Raw genomic sequence first — 24,258 nt, 5'->3', positions numbered from 1 at the left:
ATTCAAGAGAAGAATTGCGCGTGCATGAAGGACTAATAACCTCATTTAAACACAAAGTGGGGATAGGAAGTACTGGGGTTGTGCATATGTATTATTTTGGGAAATAAATAGAAGGCAAAAATCCTTGTGTGGTGCAGTCCCGCATTTCGGGGACGACTTCCCCCCGTGCTGCCCACTGGTGTAATAAACATACAACTTTCTAACTTTAACTAGTTAGAGAGTCTTTGTCCTTGATTTTCAGTTTTAAAGATTCAGTAACAATGCCTATAGACCCAAAATTGACTACATCTGGGACTGCACAAAAGATTATGGTATTAAAGAAACAAAAAAAACCCGAATACCCCTAAGAAGAAGCAAAAAATTTTTATGAAAAAAGAAGCAAATAATGGAGGATAAAAAAAAAGAAATGATAGAAAAGATAGAAAAACTGTTCAAGCCAAATAATTTGTAAAAAAGGGAAGAGGAGGGATTGATATAAATGCATATTATATTGTTTGTTTTTTGCAAATATTAAGATAAATGTTGTATGTACAATGTTAAAAAAAGTTTGCTTTTATTTCTGCTGTTAACGAAAACTTATACATAGTAGCTGATCTAGTTAGGAGTGAACTGTCTGTTTGGCCGGGATAACATCCAGTGAACATGGCATGAGCACCCTGCTGTTGATATGCCAACTATCAGCATCTGCAGACTGAGGAAAGTGTGGACCAAGGCCCAGAGTGGAAGTGATCAAGAGAGGGAACCAAACCCACAGCCAAGAAACACACAGGCTCTAAAAAGACAGACCAGGGAGGAGCCATGCTATACAGTTCCTGGAATATGTAAACTAGATGACGGATATGCATGGAGTCTATGAATATGCAACAGGCTGATGTGATTGAAATGGTATAAAAAGGGTGTTTCCCAAACTAGCAGGTGTGCTCTTGGCTGAGTGCCAAGGTGCACCCGGCTGTAATCTTTGCTTTACTGTCTCTGTCTCCTATTGTCCTTTATTAAACTTTTACATATTAACAGGAAGGTTTTTCACAAGGGAATATGGACCTTTACATATATCGGCCCCTGATTACCAACTGCTTGTAGTAGTGGGACTTGTAAAACCGGTTCTTTTCTCTTTTTTTATCTAGTATGTTTCGCTATGGGGCTGCGCTCTTTGATGGCTTTTCTCACGATCTTTCCCCTCCTTCGCTTGCTCGAGGCTGCAATGAGTTCATCAATTTCATCTTCCTCGGAGCTCCTGGAGCAGGAGCGCTCTGATTCGGCTGACCCTGTTGTACCATATAATCTATTTTGCCCACCCCCGATCCTAGGAAGCCCCACGCAGGATTTGCTGCGTCTTTTAACCCGGGCTGCGCGTCCGCCTGCATCGGTGACGTCATCCCCCGAAGCGGCTCCCCGGCGTTCAGGGTTGCTATGGAAACGGACAGACCTGAGAGCGGAGAGACCCCTGCCCCCATGGGAGGTTCCCTCTCCCCTCCCCTCTCCCGGTACAAGGCTCTGCCCCCGGCTGCTCCTCCCGGGGCGGTGCCGTGGGCTGTGCCCGCCATCCATCCCCTCCCCTCTCCCGGTACAAGGCTCTGCCCCCGGCTGCTCCTCCTGGGGCGGGGGCGGCGGCATCCCTGCCTGCCCAGGCTCGCCTTTCTCCTCCTGCCCTGGCTGGGACCCCGTCTGAGCTGCGCCTCCCCCGCCCCCCGATCGTGGCGGATGCGGCGGCGGCGGGGACACACCTTGGCCCGGACCCGACCGACCCCACCCTCAGGACGGGAGCAACTCGATGTAAGCCTTCTTCCTCCCTTGTTTTACTTTCGCTGTCCAATATTGGCTCTTTTTTCCTTTTCTCCCCTTTTCCCTTTCAGACTAAGGTATGCTCTCCCTTTTCCTTTGCTGCCGAGCTCCGCTGACATGCTGACACCCCAAAGAGCCTCGCATACTCCCGCTCACCTGAGCGCCCTGAGCATTTATCCTCGCGTCTACGGGAAATCAAACTTGATATTAATCTCTTATCCAAACTACCACACTCGGGCCTCGTCTGATTGTCCTCTAGTTCATACCGCGGCCACATCTTTTCTGAGTCTGTTAAGTTTGCATTTGAAGAAAAAGGCTCCCCACCCCACCGAAGGTTTCCCCAGATTCTCAGTGCTAATCTCAGGGGACTGTCTCTCGGGATATTATCACTACAGCACTCGCAGCAGAATATGCACACCGATTTCTAACAGTTATGAGTAGAAATTAAAAGAACCAAGGAGAGAGAGAAAGAGCAAGATTCCAATCGCGGCGCTCCGGAGTGGCGGTGCGGGAACGATCCCCTGCGCCACCGCTGCTGGCCCCACGCCAAGCCCAGCACCGCAATCCAGCCCCGCTCTCACAGCGCCCGCCCTCCCTGACACCGGGGCACACCGAGCACCGCACCCCTGCGCTCCAGAGCACAAAACACCCCTTCCCACCGCTCTCACCTGAGAAACACAGCACCCCTTCAGCCGCTGCCGCCTCTCTCGCTCCTCCCGAGCTTCTTGGCCTCCCACACCCTCTGCACCGCACCTGGGCCCCGCCAGTGCCGCGGGCTGGGGGGCAGCAGCTGCACCTTCCTCTGCCTCTGCTCCAGCCCTTGCCCAGGTGCCTCGGCTCCCTTCGTGCTCGCCACCAACTGATGGCTTCAGAAGGCTGACCTGGAGCAGAGGCCAGGCACAGTTACACCATAAAGCAGGCATTTGTTAAAAGGCCTCCACGGAGCCACCTTGGGCAGAACAAGAGCCCAGCCAGGCTACGCCCAAGATGAACCAAAATGGCCACAAAATGGACGAGGTCATGAGGTCGGTCACTTTTATCAGTTCTGCTCCATTTGCATCTTGGAGTTAATTGTCCAATTATAGCTTTAGCTGATGAAGTCCCATCCTTCTTGTTTTTCTCTCTTCAGTCCACATTGTTTATGCTCTTGGGCCTGAGGTTTGGATTATTTGTCCTTGGGTTCCCAGCTAGAGCAGGAATTGTTTTGTCTCCCTGCTCTGTGAACAGAGCTCAGCATCCCTTAATATGAAGCCCAGAGCCACAGAGTAAGGCAGCACAGAATCTGAAAAATAGAAAAGGCAAAACCTGTGGAATCAAATCCATGGGACACCCCCACACTCACCAGACCCCCCCCCCAGGGCACTCCCCAGGCCCCCCCCATTGATTGAAGCCCCCCAAAACACCCCCAGACCCTCCTCCCTCAGCTCCCTGAGCCCCCGGCCCGTGTTCTCACCTGGGAAACCCAGAATCTTTGGGAATTCTCAACTGGGAAGCCCCAAATCCCTGGAAACCTCACCTGCCCCCCCCAAAACCACACCTGGGATGCCCAAAACCTCACCTGGGGTGCCCAACACCTCACCTGGGACCTCCAAACCTCACCTGGGAGCCCCCAAAATCTCTTTATGACCCCCCAAAACCTCACCTGAGCTCCAAACCTTACCTGGGACCCCCCAAAGCCCCCAAGAATCCCCAAAACTTCATCTGGGACTCCCCCAAACCCCCCAACAGCCTCCAAACTCCACCAGAACCCCCCAAACACTGGTGACAGTGGGACAGACTGTGGCACTGGCTTGGTGGTACCGGAATGATGACACAGGGGTGGTGGCACTGGGACAGGCCCAGGGACCCTGGGGTGGTGACAGTGGGATAGAACTGGTGGCATTGGGATGGAACTGGTGACACTGGGGTGGTGACACTGGGGCAACCCTGGTGGCACTGGGCTGGTGGCAGTGGGATGGAACTGGTGGCACTGGGACAGGGATACTGGAACAGGAATGGGGACACTGGGAGGGGAGACTGGGATGGGGACGTCAGGAAGGGACTGGGTGCACTGGGCTGGTGCACTGGGGTGGAACGGGTGACACCAGGACACAACAGGTGACCCTGGAATGGGGACACTGGGACACAACTGGTGACATTGGGGCAGGGACACTGGGACAGGATGGGGGGCAGTGGGATGAGACTGGAGACACTGGGCTGAAACTGGTGGCACTGGGCTGGTGACACTGGTATGGGGACAATGGAGTGGTGGCACTGGGAGCACTGGGCTGGTGGCACTGGGATTGAACTGGGGACACTGGGCTGGAACTGGGTTGGTGACATTGAGTGATGGCACTTGGGTGGTGACAGTGGAATAGAACTGGTGGCGCTGGGATTGAACTGGGGACACTGGGGTGGTGACAGTGGGGCAGCCCTGGAGACACTGGATTGGTGGCACTGGGCTGGTGGCGCTGGGATGGAACTGGTGACACCAGGACAGGACTGGTGGCAGTGGCACAGGGACACTGGCACTGAACTGGTGCCACTGGACGGGTGGCACTGCCACGTCCCTGGTGCTACCTGTGCAGTGTCCCCATGACCCTGCAGTGTCCCTGGACTTGGCCTGCACTGCCCTGGGGGTGGCTGAGGACGGTGTAAATCTCTGTCCAAAGTTTCTCTCATCTGCCTCAGGATCATTGGGAAAAGGACAGAAACTGGGGCCACTGAAAAGACCCTGGCTGGAATCCTGGTCTTGCTCAGGACAGTTGTTCACCAAGACCCTGAGGCCTGAGCAAAGCCCTTGGCTTGCCAAGCTGTTGTTTGCAGGTGTGTTTGCTTCCATGGAAGACTGAACCTAGTGAAAAGGAGACACCTTGCCCTTTTCTTGTGCCTGCTTCACAACAATGGCCCTGGAATTTCCCCGCCTCTCAGCTTGGCTGGACTTTTCTGGGGTACCTTTGGTGGTCCCCACAGAAGACCCCACATCTGCTTCACAGCCACCGTGATGGACTGAGATGGGAGAAGCCTCTCCCTCAAGGACTGAGACATGAGACCCCTGTGTGGAGAAGCTCCCCCTCCTCCCAAGGACTGGGACTGAAACCCCTCACCTGGGGGAGGTGTGTGGGGGAGGCGAGCTGACCAAAGTGAGATGTGCACCTGCAGGTGTGACCATTGGACCAAGAAGACAGTGGTTCTCACCCACTGCTGAGAATATGGACTGTTTGTACCCTTCTTCAATACCTTTCTTTTTTCCCCCCCAGAAATTACAATAGACTATTCTGTACTACTTTTGATTCGATTTCAAGACTCATCCCCTTCCCCCATCAAAAAAGACTATAACAGGAGTTCGAATCGACCAGAGTCTTTGAGATCTCCCCTGACGTGACCAGGCAAGCTCCATCGACTGAAGACTTTGAAGGCCTTTGTGTCTCTACTTTTGCTAGCTATATAGCTTCCTTTCTTTTCCTCCCTCTTTTTTCTTCCTCTTCCCTTTTTCCCCAATTCCCCCCAATGCATTTTGCTGTGGTCATTGAATAAAAGTGCATTTGGTTTTTGATTGTTACTGCAAATCCCCTCACCGTGTCTTTTTTTTGCACTCTGAGATCAATTCACGAACCATCACGAAACCCCTTTGTAAGGATGGATCGTGACATCAAATTGGCATCAAGGACAGGATTCTGAGACAGAGGGGTTTGCAGGAGGTGAGCAGTCTGTAACAGGGGAAGGAAGTTTCACTCCACAAGGGGTGCGATTCGAATTTCCCACAAACTGCGCACGGCCAGGTGAAAAGCACCCCCATACTCTGTTGAGGGTTTTCTCCCAGAATTTCACAAAAGATCTGTTGGTGCAAAACGGGAAACTGTTTCTGTTGTGTTTGTGTGTATCTGCACTGTCTGGGAAGGAAGGGGCAACTTGAAGAAATTAAGCAAGGGCCTCCCAGGCTGATTTTGTCTCTTCACCCACCCAGAGAAGCAAAGGGGAACACAGGAAAGGCTGTGTGGTTGTATAACTTAAGTTTGCACCTCCCTGTCGTGGTTTTGGTCCCTTCAAAACATGACTCAAAACCTCAGTGCAAAAGGTAAAGCTGAATTTTATGCTCTGCTTGCTAAATACAATGCCACACCTTCTCCAGGAGGAGAAGAATGGGCAAACTGCAATTGGTTTAATTTATAAAATGTTACTGATAGAGTATGTTCTTTGCAACATGAAACAAAAGTCAAACTGGGCAAAAATAAAACTCTCCTCTGCTCCATTTTGAGAGCTTGTCTTACAGCAGCTATAGAAACTCGCTTTAAGAGAAGGAGTGAGGAAAATGCTATAATAGACTCCCTTCAAAACTTAGTTGAAGTCTTGCAAAAACAATTAGATGAAGAAAGAACTGAAAATAATTTATTACGGGCTGCCTTGAGAGAGGAGCATGTTAAAAATTCACAGAATGCTGATTCCTCAAAAGAGACAGAGGAAAAGGAAACTCCTCACATTAATCAAAATTACCCTCAAACAGAATTAGCACTGATGAAAAATTGTGGGGAACACTGTTTTTACAATAGCACAAAACCTCTACTTCAAACAGAATGCAGCTCTATCAGTAATGAAGATCTTGACCCACACATAACCACCAAAGAAATGCCGTACACTGCTGCTGAATTAACAAAACTTGCAAAGCAGTAGGGGCTTCTCCCCCACAAACCCAAAACAGAGCACATATCTCAAGTGTCTCTTATTGGGGGAGATCAGGTTCTTTTGTCAGATCAAGAAGCCAGTGGGTGCTGGGGACATGGGGTGTTCTTCACAACGGGAGACAGACGCAGCCCACGGTCCCTAGCTCAGCACACAGCTTATTGGGCAGGGGGGCTTAACCCCTTGGAAAGGGGAGACCTTTTAACCATAGCTGGTACCCCCAGCCAACCCCTGGAAAACATTCACAAAGCTGCTTGCTTGCATTGATGCATGAAAGAAAATCAACTACAAGCTATGAGTCACCAATGCAATCACCTGTAAAGCCTGAAATTATGACCCCTTTAATTCAAGGGCTTCCAGGAACACTTAAACCTACAACAACTCTCCTTCAAAAAACCATAGTAGCTGTATCTCCTGTAGAAACACTAACAGATTTCTTAGTAACCAGAAGGACCCATTCGCTCCCCTTTATGACTCGTTGAGGAAAGGGATGAAATGGGATTGGACTCCTTCTCAGGAGGAAGCATTGCAATTGCTGATTTTTGAAGCAACAGCTCACCAAGCACTGGATCCTGTCCATCCCACAGATCCCTCTCAGGTGGAATGGGGATTTGCCCCCTCAGGGCTGTCAGCACACCTATGGCAGCAGGGTCCTGAGGGTCTGACAAAGCCTGTTGGTTTCTATTCCTGTGGTTTCAAAGATGCTGAGAAAAGATACACTGCCTGGGATAAAGGATTGTTTGTGGTTAGCTTAGCTCTCACAGAAGTGGAAAAAAAACTTAGCAATACAAGAAAATTGTATTGCTTGGATAGCAGCCAAGACAAACTTGCCTCTGTGATTAAAGCAACCCCTCCTTTCTCCTCTGCTTCTGCTAACAGAGAGGGAGAAGGCACTGCTCAGGCTGAGGAGCTGTTAACTGTCTGGAGTATTTTCCAACATGAGGGACAGAATTATTTTCTTGTCTGTATTTACATCGAGTCCTATGCTCTGTTTATATTTGGGTTGGTCCAGGCCAATGCTTTTAAAAGAGCTACTGGAGATAATACTGTTAAAGCATTGCAGGGATGGTTTGGAATTTTCCTAAATCCACAGGAAATTCAATCTGAGAATGTTTCTCACTTTACTCTCAAAGGTGTGCAGGATTTGGGCAAAAGGTGAAAGGATTCAATGGACTTCTCAAACCTCTTACTATAGATGGGGGGTAAATGGGTGTCCCAAAATCACAGCTTACTGCCCCACAGCTCCAAGCACAATTCCTTCACTACGGGGACCAGATGATTTCAAGAACCCAGCACATTACCCTGGACAACCTGGTTTTGGGGGACCTCTGCCTACTGTAGGGGGAGTCCCACTGGAGTTAAAAACCTCTCTGACAATTCCATTGTTCTAACTTTTTCTGCCTCTTCGTGGCAGAGTCTCTTGTGTTTACTTTTACAGAAGAACTCCGAGGGACATGAAGGCCTGATAAACCATGACAACACTAGCACTGCACGACAAAAATCATGTTTTCCCTTCCCTTTATGGTAACACCAGGTGATGATATTATACATAACATGTAAATTATTTGAACTTGAATAAATTGGCTGCCACAACTAGAGATTTGACCAAATTCCAGCAACCACTGCAGTTGTCCTTATTGGCTTTGGGAATCAGTGGCTGCCATCAAATATTTTACCAAATTGGGAGAAAGTAAATGTAAATGATGACAAATTGGTAATTGTTGCACTTGGTGTTACACAAAACAACCTTTCTCTGGCTCTCAGCTGTATTCAGGCACAATTGTGGATGCAGTCAGTTGCTGCCTCAATTGTAAGAGAAGGTGAAGAAGGCACTTTTCCTACTGAAATTTGGAAAATAATTTGGGACAGTGCCACTGATTTTGAAAGAGAATTCCAATCCTGGTGGAACTTGGTAATCTTTACTTATGATCCCATTACAAACACAGCCACTGCCCTCCTGTTAACCATACACAATGCCTCTGTGCATTTGCTATTTCTTATGATTGCATTAGGGCTGAATCATGATGGAGCTATTCTCTGTCCTTCTGAACATAGGGAATGGGCCTGTCAAATTGGTGAGAAATGGCAAACTGTTAATTTAGAATCTTGTATTGTGCGAGAACAACAAGGGTTCATCTGTGAAAGTAATGCAGAAGAAGGGAAGGCCAGAGGTGGGAGGCAAGGCTGGACTGGGAACTCCTTCTGGGTAAAACTCTCAGGGCACCGAGAAAACCCCTGTGGATCAGAGGTGAGGAGGCCAGCCCGTACCAGACTGCCACTGGTAGCAGTGCTGCTACTCTCTGACTGCAAAGGAAGTGGAGGAAACACTTGTGAGAAGTGTTACTGTCCCTTGGATAGAGGAGATACAGTAAGTGCATTAATCAGAGCACACACAAACCTGCATCCCAAATGTATCCATCACTCCCAGCTAACAGCCTGTAAAGAGGATAATAAAATATATTGGTTAGCTAAAAATATTGCAAACCCCAGCCAGATGATGTCAGGAGAGAGTGCCCTACAAAAGAATGATAGGTATGTTTTGAACAAGAAAGTGAAACCAACTTAGAGGATACATTCAAAGAGAAAGAAATGCAATTGGAAAGGCAAAGGGATAGAGAGGGACAAATATATGGAAAGAATCTTTTTATCAATATGGTGGAAAAGATTATGAAAGAATTTAATTTGACTGATTGCTGGGTTTGTGGGGGGACACACTTAAGTGAAATTTGGCCATGGGATGGTATCAGTTTAGGTCCCCTAGACATTTTAAAATGGATTACATCAAGAAAAAACATGGTAGTACCCAAAAGAAGGAAATGAGAGTGGAAGCTTAAATCAGCAATAATAGGGGAAGAGTGTTGATCAAGAAAAGGGAAAATGTATCCTATAGAAGTAGGAGAAAGGCCATGTAAAAGATATCTGGCAGCAAATGACACACACACCAGGTGGATCCCAGAAACTCCCCATTCATTTTGGTCAATAGAAAAAACTGAAATTCGATGTGTATACAGTGAAAAAGAAAAAATGTTTGAACGCTCAGGAGATTATATCAGCCCATTCTGGACAATAGAAAACCTATGCAAATATTGGAAACATATAACAAATCCAGATTCTAATTTCTGGGAGGCCCCTAAAAATTTCTTTTGGATCTGTGGTAACACAGCCATTGTGAAGTTACCAAGAGGGAGGAGCGGGAGTTGAACAACTGGAGCAATAAACCCATCCTTTTTCTTACTGCCTAAGGGTGAGAAATCAAACCTGGGAGTCCCAGTATGTGATAATCTGACCTGAAAGAAAAGGCATTTAATTGGCAGAACCCAAAATTGGAACAATGAAATTTGGACCCCAGAAAGGATTATAGATACTGATGGGCTGGCTGCCTGGGCCCAGGATGGATGCTGGGGATACAGAACCCCAGAATACATGCTCAATCGAATCATCCATCTACAAGCAGTGCTTGAAACCCTGTCCAATCAAACAACTCTGACCATCGATCTCTTAAACCAGCAGCAACAACAAACACAATCTGTAATTTCCCAGATCTGATTGGCAGTGGACTACCTCCTCACAGAGGAAGGAGGGATCTGTGGGAAATTTAACACTTCAGAATGCTGCCTAGAGATCGATGACCACAGTCATGTAATTAAAAACATTCCTCAAAATATTAGAAAACTAACCCATGTTGGGGCACAAAAATGGACCCCCTTGTTTGGAGACTCCGATTGGTGGGACAGCTTGTTCAACTGGAATGGTAAATGGTGGAAGAAATTGGTCTTTGTAGTGAGTGCACTGGCCAGTGTAATATTACTGCCATGTGTAATTCCCTGTCTAGTCTGGATAGTGACCAGCATTGTCCACAGCAGCATCATGCTGCAAGGGAGCGTGGAAGGGAAAAATGGTGAGAAAGTAATGTTAATGAAAGAACAGAGGGATCAGAATGCCAGAGATGTGCTTGAACAGTATGAGAAACTGAGAAAAGGAGAAGTTGAACTGTAAAAGATTGATGCAGGCTGGAAGCCTGATCAAATAGTTAGAGGGGGGAATTGTCAATAATATGTTAGAAACTGTTGTAAAACAGTTGCTAGATCGTTAAGCATGTACTGTTAGCTTGGTTGTTATATTGTAAAAGGGGTTAAAAGGGTAGCTATAAGAAATACGGTACCCAACGTCCCATCACACACCTCAGTAAAGGGCACCACCCCCAAGGGAAACCAGCCAGCCTGGACAGAACTGCCATGGGCCAATCAAGCGCCTTAAACCTTCATGCAAATTAAGGATCCAAAAAGAAACCAATCCAAAGGGACAAAAACAGGATAGAAAGGGGCTTCTGACCCACTGAATCTGTGCCGCTCCGCCTGGGACATCGGGGCCATCGCTGCTGAGGCAGCCCCAGCGCCGGCGCTGCAGCATCCTCGACGGGAACGCTCCTGCTCGGCCCGCGGGCCCCCTTGCTTTGGGCCTTTCTTTTTCTTGTAATAAATGCTGAAATCACTTTAGTACCAGGACACTGCTCTAGTATTTAACAACACGAAATTCAGGATTCTCGGGGCACACGAACAGATAATTTCTAGGGTACACAGAATTCAGGATTCCCGGGGCACACAAAGTTCAGGACTCCCAGGGCACACAAAGTTCAGGACTCCCAGGGCACACAGAATTCAGGATTCCCGGAACACACGGAATTCAGAATTCCCAGGGCACACAAGGTCAGGATTCCTGGGGCACATGGAATTCAGGATTCCTGGGGCACAGGGAAATCAGGATTCCCGGGGCACACGAGCAGACGGTGATCGGTCCCTCAGAGCTGAGCTCCAGCCGTGGCAGTGAATTCTCCCTGCAGTGAGTGACAGCCTGGCCGCCCTCCTCCGATGCCAAAGAGCGACAGGGAGAGGCTGCCCCCGGCCCCTGCCCCCCATTCTCCCGGTATCTCTGCCCCCCTCCCAGAGAAACTCCCAAAAGCCAGAGGAGTTCCCCCTCCCCCCCTTCTCGAGCACTCAGCCATCAGGGCCTCTCAGCAACGCAATGGGAAAAAATTGCACAAGTTACAAGGAAAGAACAGAAAAAACCCAACCCCCAACAAGGGCTGGTGGTGGCTGCGGTTTTTGGGGGTTCCAGCGACCCCCGGGGCGGGGTCAGTGCTCAGCAGCGAGGGGGGGGGCCCTCCCAAACCACAGCCGGGTGTGAAGAACAAAGTTCACTCTTGGAAATTTGTAAATGTTTAATAAGGGCTATAAAAGGATTTTGGCACTCGGCCAAGGAACTCGCCCTTAACTTAACCCATTGTTCTCCAGATCCGGTTCCTCTGCAGGGCTACAAACACATTCCTGAGTTTAGACATTATTCAAACCTTCCCGGGAGGTTTGGATGTTCCAGGAACTCTTGTTTGGTTTTAACCTCTGACTTGTCTACAGGACATTCTGTAGATTGGGTCAATAGATTTGATTTCTTCTCCTGGTTTCATCCTGTTGTTTCACACCCCCTGATCAATTCATAAATTCTTCTCAGGTTTGTGTCACTGTTATCATCACCTGGAGAGGTCAGGCCCAGGTGTGAGAAACAAGGGAATTGTTTTACACCTGAGTCAGTCACATAAAAGCATTTTTATATTGCATAGTCTCTGTTTTAACATTTGTTATTTATCTATTTACTATTTGTCTATTTTTAATATTTTAAGGTCTATGATATAATATTGATTATAATCCAGCATTAAATGGGCTCTACGGTGCATAGATAAACTTATAGATTATATTGTACCAGCAGGCAGCTAGAAGGAATTATCAATAATCAATTATCAGGTACCAGAGCAAAATACTTGTGAAAGTATTGTTTTGCCCCAGCCAATGCAGAATTGCAGCAGCCAATGCAGAATTGCAGAACCAATGCAGAACTGCAAAAGCCAATTATTAAATTGTCATTTATGACCCAGCTCTGCTGCAGGCACTGGGGAAAGCTGGAAGCTGCTGAGGGGACTCAGTCACCCCTGTCCCCTGTCCCTGAGTGTCCCCTGAGTGTCCCCGAATATCCCTGAGTGTCCCCAGAGTGTCCCTGCAGGTCCCTGATTGTCTCTGCATATCCCTGAGTGTCCCCGGTGTCCCTGAGTGTCCCTGAGTGTCCCCAGTGACATCACCCCAGGAATTCCCATCAGGATTTGGGAAAATTCCAATGAAAATTCCCAGAACATTCCGCAAGTTGGTCTCAAATTCAACGAGGGGAGTGAGGAGGGAAGGAGCGACAGCAGTGATGTCCCCTGTTGATGTCACCACCCCGATGGAATCACGGTGGTGACATCCCTGTCCCCTCAGCAGCCCCCGGATGTCCTCCATGGCTTTATTGCACCACTCAGCCACCGTGTGGTCACTGGGGCCACCAGGGCCGTCGGGGCCACCAGAGCCACTGGGGCCACCAGGGGTCTTCGAGAGGAGCCTGCAGATGTTCCCAAGTGTCCCCAGCAGGTGACATGTGGCCGGGTGGGTGCTGGCCTCCCACAGCTGCTCGGCCTCAGCCACTGTGGCCACCAAGACCTCAGGGACATCAGGGGACACCTACCTCATTTGTCCCCTTCAGGATGGCCTCGATGGCCTCAAGCCAGAGCTGCAGCTCCCAGACGAAATACCTGGCTCTTTCACATGTGGCCACCAAGTGCTCCAGCAGCCCCAGGGCCACTTCCGAGCACTGTCCTGTCTTGGTGGCCGCCTCCTCCTCGCTGGTGGCCATCTCCTCCTCGCTTGTGGCCATCTCCTCATTGTCGGTGGCTGCTGCCACCCAGGCCTTGTGCATGGCCCCTGCCGAGGCCACCCCTTCCCTGTCCAGGGCCACTGGAGGCTGCTGGGCCGTGGCCACCTGGTTGTCCCCAGCTGTCCCCCTGCAGGTCCCTGGCCTGGTGGTGGCCTCAGTGGTGGCCTCGGTGGTGGCCTCAGTGGTGGCCTCGGTGGTGGCCTCAGTGGTGGCCTCAGTGGTGGCCTCGGTGGTGGCCTCGGTGGTGGCCTTGTCCTCGCAAGCCTCGCAGAGCTCGGAGGCCCCCCAGGCCAGCAGGCCCCAGCTCTGGGCCAGCAGGGCCACCGACTCCCGCCAGGCCCAGGCTGAGGCTCTCACCTTGGCCCAGGTGGCCCCGGGGGTGGCCCTGAGGGTGGCCAGGGCCTGGCTGAGGGAGGGGACATCGCGGTGGCTCAAGGAGGGGACACTACGGTGGCCCAGGGCATTATGGAGGTGCCAGGTGAAGCTCCTCAGGTCCATGGGCAGGGACTTTGGGGACGTGTGCTGATGCTCGTCCCTCTGTGGCCCAGTCACGGTGGCTGCCACCTCGCCCAGGGTGGCCTCCACAAACACCAGCAGCTGGGGAGGGTGCAGGGACCTGGTGGCACTTGTGGGCTTCTGGGGTGGCCCGTGTCCCCTCTCAGGGTCCCCTTTGTCCTCTCCCTGGAGGGCTCTGCTGTCCCCTCTGTCCCTTTGTCACTCCCTCATCCCTTCTGCCACTCCCTGCCACCCCCCGCTGTCACTGCTGACACTCCTCTGCCACCCTCAGTCCCCTCCACCCCTCTGTCACCCTCCCCCTTCCTGCCACGCCCTCCTGTCCCCTCTGTCACCCCTGTCTCCCCCATGCCAGGATTGTCACACCTCATGGGGTTCCATGGCCACTGGGAACACTCTGGGGACATGCCAGGGACACTCTGGGGACACTCCTGTGACATTCCAGGTGACAAACACGCCCAGGTGACAGTTGGGGACAGGGTGGAACATGGTGCAGGCAGATGGAGGAAGCAGGAAGAGGTGACCTCACTGTCCCCCTTGCCCCTCCCCCCACCTCTGGGCCCAGGACGGGGTCCCCAGTGTCCCCTCAAGGTCCCCTGAGTACCTCACATGGTGCTGGTGTTGCCTTGATGTCCCCAACAAGGCCCAAGTGTCCCCCAGTGTCCAGCTGGGGACACTGGGGACACACTGGGGTCCTGTTGGAGACCTTGGGGACACCCCCGTGTCCTTTCCCTTGGGGACACCGGGGCCACCCTGACGTCCCCTGTCCCGTTTTGGGTCACCCGATGTCCCCGATGTCCCCACAGTGTCCCCAGCAGGACCCTGTTGTGTCCCCGGTGCCCCCAGCAAGACATCAGAGGAGGCACTTGGGGCTTGTTGGGGACATGGGGGTAACACTGGGGCCATGTGGGGACACTCAGGGGACATCAGGGATCCCCTTGGGGACATTGGGGGACATTGGGGACCCTGCACTGGCCCCAGGGGTGGGGGGGGGGCAGAGGGGACAGTGACGTCACCTCTTCCTGCTTCCTCCATCCGGCTGTGCCACATTCCTGCGTGTCACCCAAGTGTGACTCGAGTGTGAGTGACACAAGTGTGACCCTAGTGTGACCCAAGTGTGACCCGAGTGTCACCCGAGTGTCACCCAGGCGTGTTCACCTCCGAGAGTGTCCCTGGAGTGTCCCTGGAGTGTCCCCGGAGTGTCCCCAGCTGCCATGGAGACCTGCAAGGTGCGACCTCCCGGCACGGGGTGGCTGGAGGGGGCAGGGAGGACAGACAGGGTGGAGGGGACACAGGGGGTGGTGAAAGGGGGCAGTGGGGGACAAAGGGGCCACAGGGGTGGCAGGAGGGGACAGGGGTCTCCAAGAGGACAGGAGGACATTGAGTGAAGGGGGGAGGAGGCAGAGGGGTGGAGGGGATGGAGGTGGTGGGGGGGGCAGAGGGGACATGGAGGTGACAAGGGGACGGGGGGGGCAGCAGAGCCCTCCAGGGAGGGGACAAAGGGAACCCCGGGAGGCCACAGGGGCCACCCCAGGAGGCCACAAGTGCCACCAGGTCCCTGACACATCCTCTGTGCCCTCTCCAGCTGTTCCCAGCCCTGCTGCAGCCACAGGTCACCGTGGTGGCCACCCTGGGCGAGCTGCTGGCCACCCTGCCCAGCCTGGACGAGATACTGCTCATGTCCCCAGGGTGCCTGTACATGGACCTGAAGGACTTCACCAGGGACCTCAGGGCCACCCTGTACCGCACTGATGACACCTTGTGGCGCCACAATGTCACCTACGATGATGATGATGATCCTCCCACCTCCCTGAGCAAGGCCCTGGCCATCTACAAGGACACCCCATGGATCCCCAGGAACCGTGTGACAATGGTGACCATCATGTGGCACCTGTCCGTATCTGTGCTTGTGGACAGGTGGGCCCGGCTGGCCAGGAGGGCCACCGAGCTCTGCGAAGCCTGGAGGAGAGACGCCACAAGGGCGGCCACCAAGGTGAGACAGCGGGTGGAGGCGGCCCTGGGGCCACTGGAGCGCTTGGTGGCCGCGTGTGACAAAGCCACCGCCTTCCCCCGGGAGCTGCAGCGCAGGGTTGGAGACATCGAGGCCGCCCTGACGGGGACAGATGAGGTGTTCCCCAATGTCCCTGAGGACTTGGTGGCCAAGGTGGCCGTGGCCGAGCGGCTGTGGGAGGCCAACGCCCGCCTGGCCAAGGATCACCTGCTTGGGACACTTCAAGACATCATCGACTTCTACTTTGGCTGTGGTCGCGCCAGCCCCAATGCCCGTGAGGTGGCCAAACGGTGCCAGAGAGCCATCGAGGACATCCCAAGGCTCCTTCAACCCCCGGAGCGTCCCCAGAGTGTCTCCAAGGTGTTCCCAGTGAGCATGGAGCTCCAAGAGTCGGGGGCAGGGGAGGGAAAGGGGGAAAGAGGTGACCAGGTGGGAGGCCGGGGCCCGCAGGAAGGGGCAGTGTAGGACAAAAGGGACATGGGGGGTGGGGTGGAGGGAGGGAACAGGGGGTCTCAAAGGGGACAGGAGGGAGTGGCAGGAAGGGGGGACGTGACAGCGAGGGGGAGGGGCAGTGGGGGATGGCGGGGACACGGGAGCTGGCAGGGGGTGGCAGAGGGGATAGCAGGGGGTGGCAGGGGCTGCGAGTGTGATGGCAGGGGGAGCCAGAGGGGACAGCAGTGGGGGTGGGGTGTGGCAGAGGGGACAGCAGTGGGGGCTGAGGTTGGGAGGGGCTGTAAGGGGAGGGGCAGGGGGTGGCAGAGGGAACAAGAGGCTGACAAAGGGACGAAGGGGACAAAGGAGACCCCTCGGGGGCCACAGGAGGCCACCACAGGAGGCCGCAAGTGCCACCAGGTCCCTGACACCAGCCCGGTCCCCTCCCCAGCTGTCCCCGGCCCTGCTGCAGCCACAGGTCACTGTGGTGGCCATCCTAGGCGAGCTGCTGGCCACCCTGCCCAGTCGGGACGAGATGCTGCTACTGTCCCCAAAGCACCTGGACTTTGACATGGTGGAATTCACTGAGGAACTCCGGGCCACCCTGTACCGCTTTGATGACACCTGGTGGTGCCACAATGTCACCTCCAATGATGATGATGACCCTGTCACCTCCGATGATGATGACCCTCCCATCTCCCTGAGCCAGGCCCTGATCACCTGCAAGAGCACCCCATGGACCATCCGGAAGCGTGTGACGATGGCGGCCAGCAAGTGGCAGGGGTTGGTGGCTGCGCTTGCACGCAGGTGGGTCCAGCTGGCCAGCAAAGCCACGGAGCTCCGTAACACCTGCAGGGAGGTGGCCACCAAGGCGGCCATCATGGTAGCCACTGCCACCGCCAGGGCCAGAGAGCTGCAGGATGAGGCTGCCCATTATGGGACAGCTCAGGAAAACATGGTGGAGCTGGGTCAGGCCCTGGGTGGGGAGGAGGGGGCCGCGGTGGTGGCCAGGAGGGAAGCCCGGGTGAGGAGAGATGCCATGGTGGCTGCCAGCCAGGCAACCAGGGCCACCATGGTGAGACAGCGGGTGGATGTGGCCCTGGGGCTGCTGGAGCACTTGGTGGCTGCGTGTGAGGAAGCCACCGCATTCCCCCAGGAGCTGCAGCACTTGCTCAGGGACATCAAGCCTGCCCTGAAGGGGACAAAGGACACATACCCCAATGTCCCTGAGGACTTGGTGGCCAAGGTGGCCATGGCTGAGCAGCTGTGGGAGGCCAACACCCGCCTGGCCAAGGATCACCTGCTGGGGACACTTCCAGACAGCATCACGTTCTATTTCTATTGTGGTCCTGCTGGCCCCAATGCCTGTGAAGTGGCCGAGCAGTGCCAAAGAGCCATCAAGGACATCCCAAGGCTCCTTCGACCCCCGGAGCGTCCCCAGAGCGTCCCCAAGGTGTCCCCAGTGAGCATGGAGCTCCAAGAGGTGCAACCGGGGCAGAGAACAGAGAGGGACAGAAAGGACACTGAGTGGGGAGGGGGCAATGGGGGATGGTGGGGACACAGGGGGGAGGGTGGAGGGAGGGGACAGGGGATCGCAAAGGGGACAGGAGGGAGTGACAGGAAGGGGGGAGGTGACAGAGAAGGGGAAGGCACAAAGGGGGCGGGGGGGCAGTAGGGGGAACACCAGGATGTGGGGACATGGGGGGTGGCAGGGGCTATGAATGTGGGGGTAGGGGGTGGCAGAGGGGACAGCAGAGAGAGAACGGGGGTGGCAGAGGGGACAGCACAGAGGCAGGGGGTGGGAGGGGCTATGAGGGGAGGGCCAGGGGGTAACAGGGAACAAGAGGCTGACAAAGGGCTGGAGGGGATGAAGGGGACCCCTCAGGGGCTCAGGGCCTCCGCAGGAGGCCATAAGTGCCACCAGGTCTCTGACGCCTCCTCTGTCCCCTCCCCAGCTGTCCCTGGCCCGGCTGCAGCCACAGGTCACTGTGGTGGCCATCCTGGGTCAGTTGCTGGACACCATGCCCTGGCTGGACAAGGAGATGCTGCCCGTGTCCCGAAGGTGCCTGTACTGGGACCTGGAGGAATTCACCAAGGAGCTCCAGACCACCCTGCACCGTATTGGTGGCACACAGTGGCACCGCACTGTCACCTCTGATGATGATGGCCCACCCGCCACCCTGAGCCAGGCCCTGGCTACCTATGAGAGCACCCCAGGGACCACCCGGGACCATGTGACAATGGTGGCCAGCAAGTGGCAGGGGTCAGTGGCTCTGCTTGTGAACAGCTGGGCCAAACTGGCCAGGGCAGCCACCAAGCTCCTCAACACCTGCAGGGATTTGGCCACCGAGGCAGATGACAAGGTGGCAACTGCCACTGCCAGGGCCAGGGAGCTGCAGGTCAAGGCTGCCCGTTATGGGACAGCTCAGGAAAACATGGTGGAGCTGGGTCAGGTGCTGGGCAGGGAAGAGGGAGCCAGAGTAGTGGCCAGGCCTGAAGCGCGGGTAAGGAGAGAGGCCTGGGTGGCCACCAGCGAGGCAACAAGGGCCACCATGGTGAGACAGCGGGTGGAGGCGGCCCTGGGGCTGCTGGAGGGCTTGGTGGCTGCGTGTGACGAAGCCACAGCCTTCCCCCGGGAGCTGCAGCGCCTGCTCAGGGACATCGAGGCCACCCTGGAGGGGACAAATGAGGCATCCCCTGATGTCCCTGAGGACTTGGTGGCCAAGGTAGCTGAGGCTGAGCGGCTGTGGGAGGCCAACGCCCACCTGGCCCAGGATCACCTGCTGCAGGCAGTTCCAGACTTCACTGAATTCTTGTTCAACAGTTGTCCCACTGGCCCCCGTGCCTGTGAGGTGGCTGAGCAGTGCCAAAGAGCCATCGAGGACATCCCAAGGCTCCTTCGACCACTGGAGCGTCCCCAGAGTGTCTCCAAGGTGACCCCAGTGAGCAAGGAGCCCCAAGAGGTGCGACTGGGGCGGAGGGAGGGGAGGAGAGGGGGACAGAGGCGACACTGCGGGACGGGTCAGAGAAGGGGCAGTGTAGGGGGGGACATGGTGGGGAGGGGACATGGGAGCTGGCAAGGGGTAGCAGGGGGGAGAGCAGTGGGGGACAGGGGATGGGAAGGGCTATAAGGGGAGGGCCCATGAGCAGCAGAGGGAATAAGAAGCTGACAAAGGGATAGAGGGGACAAAGGGGACCCCTCAGGGGCTCAGGGCCACCGCAGGAGGCCATAAGTGACACCAGGTCCTTGACACCTCCCCAGTCCTGTCCCCAGCTGTCCTCAGCCCGGCTGCAGCCACAGGTCAGCGTGGTGGCCATCCTGGGCAAGCTGCTGGCCACCCTGCCTAGTCAAGACAAGATGAAGGTCGTGTCCGCAGTGGACCTCTACAGGGACCTGGAGGAATTCACCAAGGACCTCTGGGCCACCCTGTACCACATTGATGGCACCTGGTGGTGCCGGGATGTCACTGTGGATGATGATGACCCTGTCACCTCCCTGAGCCAGGCCCTGGCCGCGTATGAGAGCACCCCATGGACCCCCCCAGAACCGTGTGACAATGGCAGCCAGCAAGTGGCACACATCCGTGTCTGTGCTCATGAACAGCTGGGCCAAGCTGGCCAGGAAGGCCACCAAGCTCCGCAATGCCTGCAAGAGGGCGGTCAGTGAGGCGGCCGACATGGTGGCTGCCACCACCGCCCGGGCCAGGCACCTGCAGGACATGCTTGCCCGTTATTGGACAGCTCAGGAAAACATGGTAAAGCTGGGTCAGGCCCTGGGCGGGGAGGAGGGGACCAAGAAGTTGGATGCCCATGAAGCCCGGGTGAGGGAACAGGCCATGGAGGCCACCAGCGAGGCAACAAGGGCCACCACGGTGAGACAGCGGGTGGAGGCGGCCCTGGGGCTGCTGGAGGGCTTGGTGGCTGTGTGTGACGAAGCTACCGCGTTCCCCCGGGAGCTGCAGCGCCTGCTCAGGGACATCGAGGCTGCCCTGAAGGGGACAAATGAGGCGTCCCCCGATGTCCCCGAGGCCTTGGTGGCCAAGGTGGCCATGGCCGAGCGTCTGTGGGAGGCCAACGCCTGCCTGGCCAAGGATCACCTGCTGGGAGCCATTGATGACATCATCAAGTTCTTTTTCTACGGTGGTCCCACCAGCCCCAGTGCCTGTGGGGTGGCCGAGCGGTGCCAAAGAGCCATCAAGGACATCTCAAGGCTCGTTCGACCCCTGGTGTGTCCCCAAAGTGTCCCCAAGGTGTCCCCAGTGAGCATGGAGCCCCAAGAGGTGCGACCGGGTGGAGAGGGGACAGAGGGGACACTGGGTGGGGAGGGGGAAATGGGGGCTCTAGGGGACACAGGGGTGGTGAGAGGGTGCAGGGGGTCACAAAGGGGAAAGGAGGGAGTGTCAGGAAGAGGGGAGGTGACAGAGGGGTGGAGGGGACACAGGGTGGGAGGGGGCAGTGGGGGATGGGAATGACTGGGTGGGGGAGGGGACATGGGGACTGGAGGGTGGTGGCAGAAGGGACAGCAGAGGGTGGCAGGATCTACGAGTGTGGTGGCAGGGGGTGGCAGAGGGGACAAGAGGGTGACAAAGGGATGGAGGGGACAGCAAAGTTCTTCAGGGAGGGGACAAAGGGGACCCCAGGTGGGCACAGGGGCCACCACAGGAGGCCACAAATGCCACCTGGTCCCTGACATCTCCCCTGTCCCCTCCCCAGCTGCTGGAGGCTCCGGTGTCCGTGGTGGCCACCCTGGGTGAGGTGGTGGCCACTGTGACCAGGCCACACCGGGGCGTGCGGCACTGTGTGCCCCCAAAGTCCCTGCACGCGCCCCTGGGGAGATTCACCTGGAGCCTCCGTGAGATCCTGGACCGCGGCGCTGTCACCTCCCTGGGCGACTCTGGTGTCCCCTCCCTGAGCCAGGCCCTGGCTGCCATTGAGGCCACCCCAGGGACCACCTGGGCTGATGTGAGAGCCACAGCCAAGGCATGGCGGGAGTCGGTGGCCAAGCTCGTGGACAGCTGGGACTGTCTGGCCAGGGAGGCCACCAGGCTCCGTGAGAAGGAGGTCATGGACCAGCAGCTGATGGTGGCGCTGGACAAGGAGGAGGTGGCCAGGGAAATGGCCACACATGATGCCCAGGTGGCAGCAGCCACCAATGAGGCCATGGGAGAGGCTGTGGTGGCCACCAGGTCGGCAATGGCGGCCACCAGGAGGGGACATTGGGTGGAGGAGACCCTGGGGCTGCTGCAGCGCTTGGTGGCCAAGTGTGACAGAGCCACCTTGTTCAACTGGATCATGGAGTGGCAGCTCAGGGACATCGAGGCCATCCTGAAGGGGACAAATGATGTATCCCCTGATGTTCTCCAGGCCTTGGTGGCCAAGGTGGCCAAGTTTGAGTTGCTGTGGGTGGCCAGCGCCCGCCTGGCCAAGGATCACCTGCTGGGGGCTCTGTGGGTCATTGACAACATCCTCTTGAGTCCCTATGGTGGCCATGGTGTCCTGGGTGGCCCCAGCAGCTGCGCAGTGGCCGAGCGGTGCCAAAAAGCCATCGAGGACATCCCGAGGTTGCTGGGCCAGTGATGTCACTGCTGTGATGTCATTGGGGCTGTGACGTCACTGGGGAGACTTGTGGCCACTCGAGTGCCACCAGCTCCTCATATCACCAAGAGTCCCTCAAGTGCCACCAGCCTGGGACAGAACTGGTGCCACCTGAGCAGTGTCCCCATGTCCCTGAAGTGTCCCTGGGGGTGGCCAAGGACGGTCACCTGCTGCTGGCCCTGCCTGCCGTGGCCGTGTCCTGCCAGGTGGCCCGGCGGTGGGAGGAGACACCTGGCCACCAGCGGGCCACCAGCAGGCCATGTCCCTGTGGGGGAAGGGGCCTGGGAGGTGACATCACCTGGTCCCGCTCCTCCCCGGCGGGTGCCATTCCTTGGACATTGGCTCTGGCTCTGCAGGGAGATCAAACCAGCTCTGAGAGATCAAAGGAACAATGGGAAGGGTTCCTCTGACTGATGGATGGAAAAAGAGATTTGCCTTCACAAACAATTGGGCCTTGGGGGTTAATAAATTAATTAATGCTGACATCAGCAACTCAGTGCCAGCCCAGTGTCCCCAGTCCTGTCCCAGTGCCACCAGCCCAGTGCTCCCAGTTTCATCCCAGTGCCACCACCCATTATCCCCATACCAATATCACCATCCCAGTGTCCCCATCCTGTCCCAGTGTCCCTGTCCCAGTATTCCCATTTGTGTCCCAGAGTCCCTAGTTCCACCCCAGTGTCCCCACTTCCATCCCAATGCCAGCATCCCAGTGTCCCTATCCTGTCCCAGTGTCCCAATCCCAGTGTTCCTAGTGTCACCAGTTCCACCCCAGTGCCACCAGCCCACTGTCCCCAGTTCCTCCCTGATGTCCCCATCCCAGTGTCCCCTCCCAGTGTCCCCAGTCCTGTCCCAGGATCCCAATCCCACCAGTCCACTGTCACCAGTCCCCTCCTGTGGGGGGAACAGTGTGGGATGCGGAGGTTCAGGGACATCACACCACAACCAATATGATCCAGTGAAGCCAAATTTATTATCCTTAAAAAGACTGTATTTATAATAATTCTCTACTGTCCACGCGTCTCTAGCTAATACATGATTGGCCAGGCCTAGCTGTTCACATGTCTGAGATAGGATGCTGATTGGATCAGCTAACTTCTCACGCGTCTGGCTGTGGTTTTCTGTCCCACCCCTGAACTGTCTTTTTCCTTACTTTCCCAAGCTCACTGACAAACTTGCTGAGTCCATTTGACTCTTCTTCTTGTATCTTTTCCAAGAATATACCGACCCCATTTTCTGAATATGTCCATTATTGTTTGTGAACGTGTCCATTATCCATTATCCCAAGCAGGCTGGATTGTGCATCAGATGAATATGGCCATTGTTTCTCAAAAACTCCTCAATCTGCAACAAATCCTCAACATTTCCCCCGATTTGTTTTTGCACAAGCCAGACTGATTTAAAAGCACGGTCAATTAGTTTCTGCATACAGCGTAGTAAGCAAGGCACTATAAGCAGAATTGAAAAAAGGATACAAAGTAGCACAATTTATTCCCCAGGATTTTAGCCACACATCAAAGGAATTCTCAACAACTCTGAGCTTTTGCACATTCTTCTTAAGCAGTGTCAGTTTTTTGTGAATAGATTCAGAGTGGTCAGAGAGATTCATGCAGCACATCCCTTCAAAATCCTCACACCCATATCCTTGTGCTAGCAACAAAAAATCTATAGCAGCTCTGTTTTGTAGCACAGCGTGGCATATGCTACCTACATCAGTGGTAAGCTCATTCATTATCGCAGATGTAATGTTAATTTGTTTTCCTGTCCAACAAGCCAATAGTTTCAATTTGTAAGGGCCTGTGAAGAAGCTACGCCTGGTGTAAAAAGTGATGCCAGCATAACTGAAGGCCTATTCCACAATTCTACATTATCCTTACCCCCTGAGCCTAATGAATGCACACTACATTTCTGACGCTGGTATTTGTGCCTGATGTTAAGCATCTGTTGAATGCTAGGGGCAAACAGTGTCAGTTTCCCAAAATAGCAAGGTCCTCCTAAGGCTTTCTGAGGAATTGCAGTCCAAGATCTATCTCCACAAATGAGAAAAACTCCAGGAGGCAACATGCTTGCTGATTTTTGTTTTAGGGGCACAGACCGTGTCCAGTTGGCACAGTATGCCGTGGTATTGTAATACCACGAAGAAACAGGAGATATCCAAGTGCTGTCCTCTCCGGGCTTTCCTGACCTCCCCCTAATCAGCTCTCTGCCCTTGAAGTACTCAAAGAACAAACAATAATTTCCTGGCACTGATCCCAGAATATCCAGCTCCTGTGGCTCCTGACTTGAAGTTTTTAAATTTTCAGTGATTTTAAATGCCTGAGCTCCTGAAGGATTTCTAGGGATTTTTTGCTTTTGACACCAATTTTCTGTGATTATTCCATTCTGATTAGTACACCAATTTGACCAGGCCTTGCTTAAGTTACCATAAATTTGAGCTCTGGTCCATTTTCCAAATTCTTCCGTTGAGTCTAAGGGAACTCCAATTAAGCAGGTAGGAAATGGATCTGAAGGTGTAGCTAGCAATAAGCAGAAGG

At 54.5% G+C, this 24,258-nt stretch overlaps 1 protein-coding gene and 1 long non-coding RNA gene across 4 annotated transcripts; both read left to right on the top strand.

Annotated features, from left to right (window-relative positions):
- Positions 1-2,671: 2,671 nt before the first annotated feature.
- Positions 2,672-5,330, top strand: LOC132340631 (uncharacterized). 2 transcript variants are annotated; one of them, XR_009489947.1, is made up of 2 exons: positions 2,672-2,807; positions 4,588-5,330. It is a non-coding gene; the product is annotated as an uncharacterized LOC132340631 (long non-coding RNA). The 2 variants fall into 2 exon arrangements; XR_009489948.1 differs by having other exon boundaries at positions 4,453-5,330.
- Positions 5,331-14,738: 9,408 nt separating this feature from the next.
- Positions 14,739-19,932, top strand: LOC132340509 (uncharacterized). 2 transcript variants are annotated; one of them, XM_059871550.1, is made up of 5 exons: positions 14,739-14,918; positions 15,275-16,060; positions 16,584-17,615; positions 18,088-19,095; positions 19,395-19,932. In XM_059871550.1, exons 1-5 carry the CDS (start codon positions 14,904-14,906, stop codon positions 19,797-19,799), a joined length of 3,246 nt encoding a protein of 1,081 aa, XP_059727533.1. In that variant the 5' UTR covers positions 14,739-14,903; the 3' UTR covers positions 19,800-19,932. The 2 variants fall into 2 exon arrangements, with proteins under 2 accessions (XP_059727533.1, XP_059727532.1); XM_059871549.1 differs by having other exon boundaries at positions 15,275-16,069.
- The last annotated feature ends 4,326 nt before the right edge of the window (positions 19,933-24,258 follow it).

The sequence above is a fragment of the Haemorhous mexicanus genome, chromosome 32, assembly GCF_027477595.1.
Source record: "Haemorhous mexicanus isolate bHaeMex1 chromosome 32, bHaeMex1.pri, whole genome shotgun sequence".
NCBI lineage: Eukaryota > Metazoa > Chordata > Aves > Passeriformes > Fringillidae > Haemorhous > Haemorhous mexicanus.
This window is presented reverse-complemented; position numbering and strand designations above follow the sequence as displayed.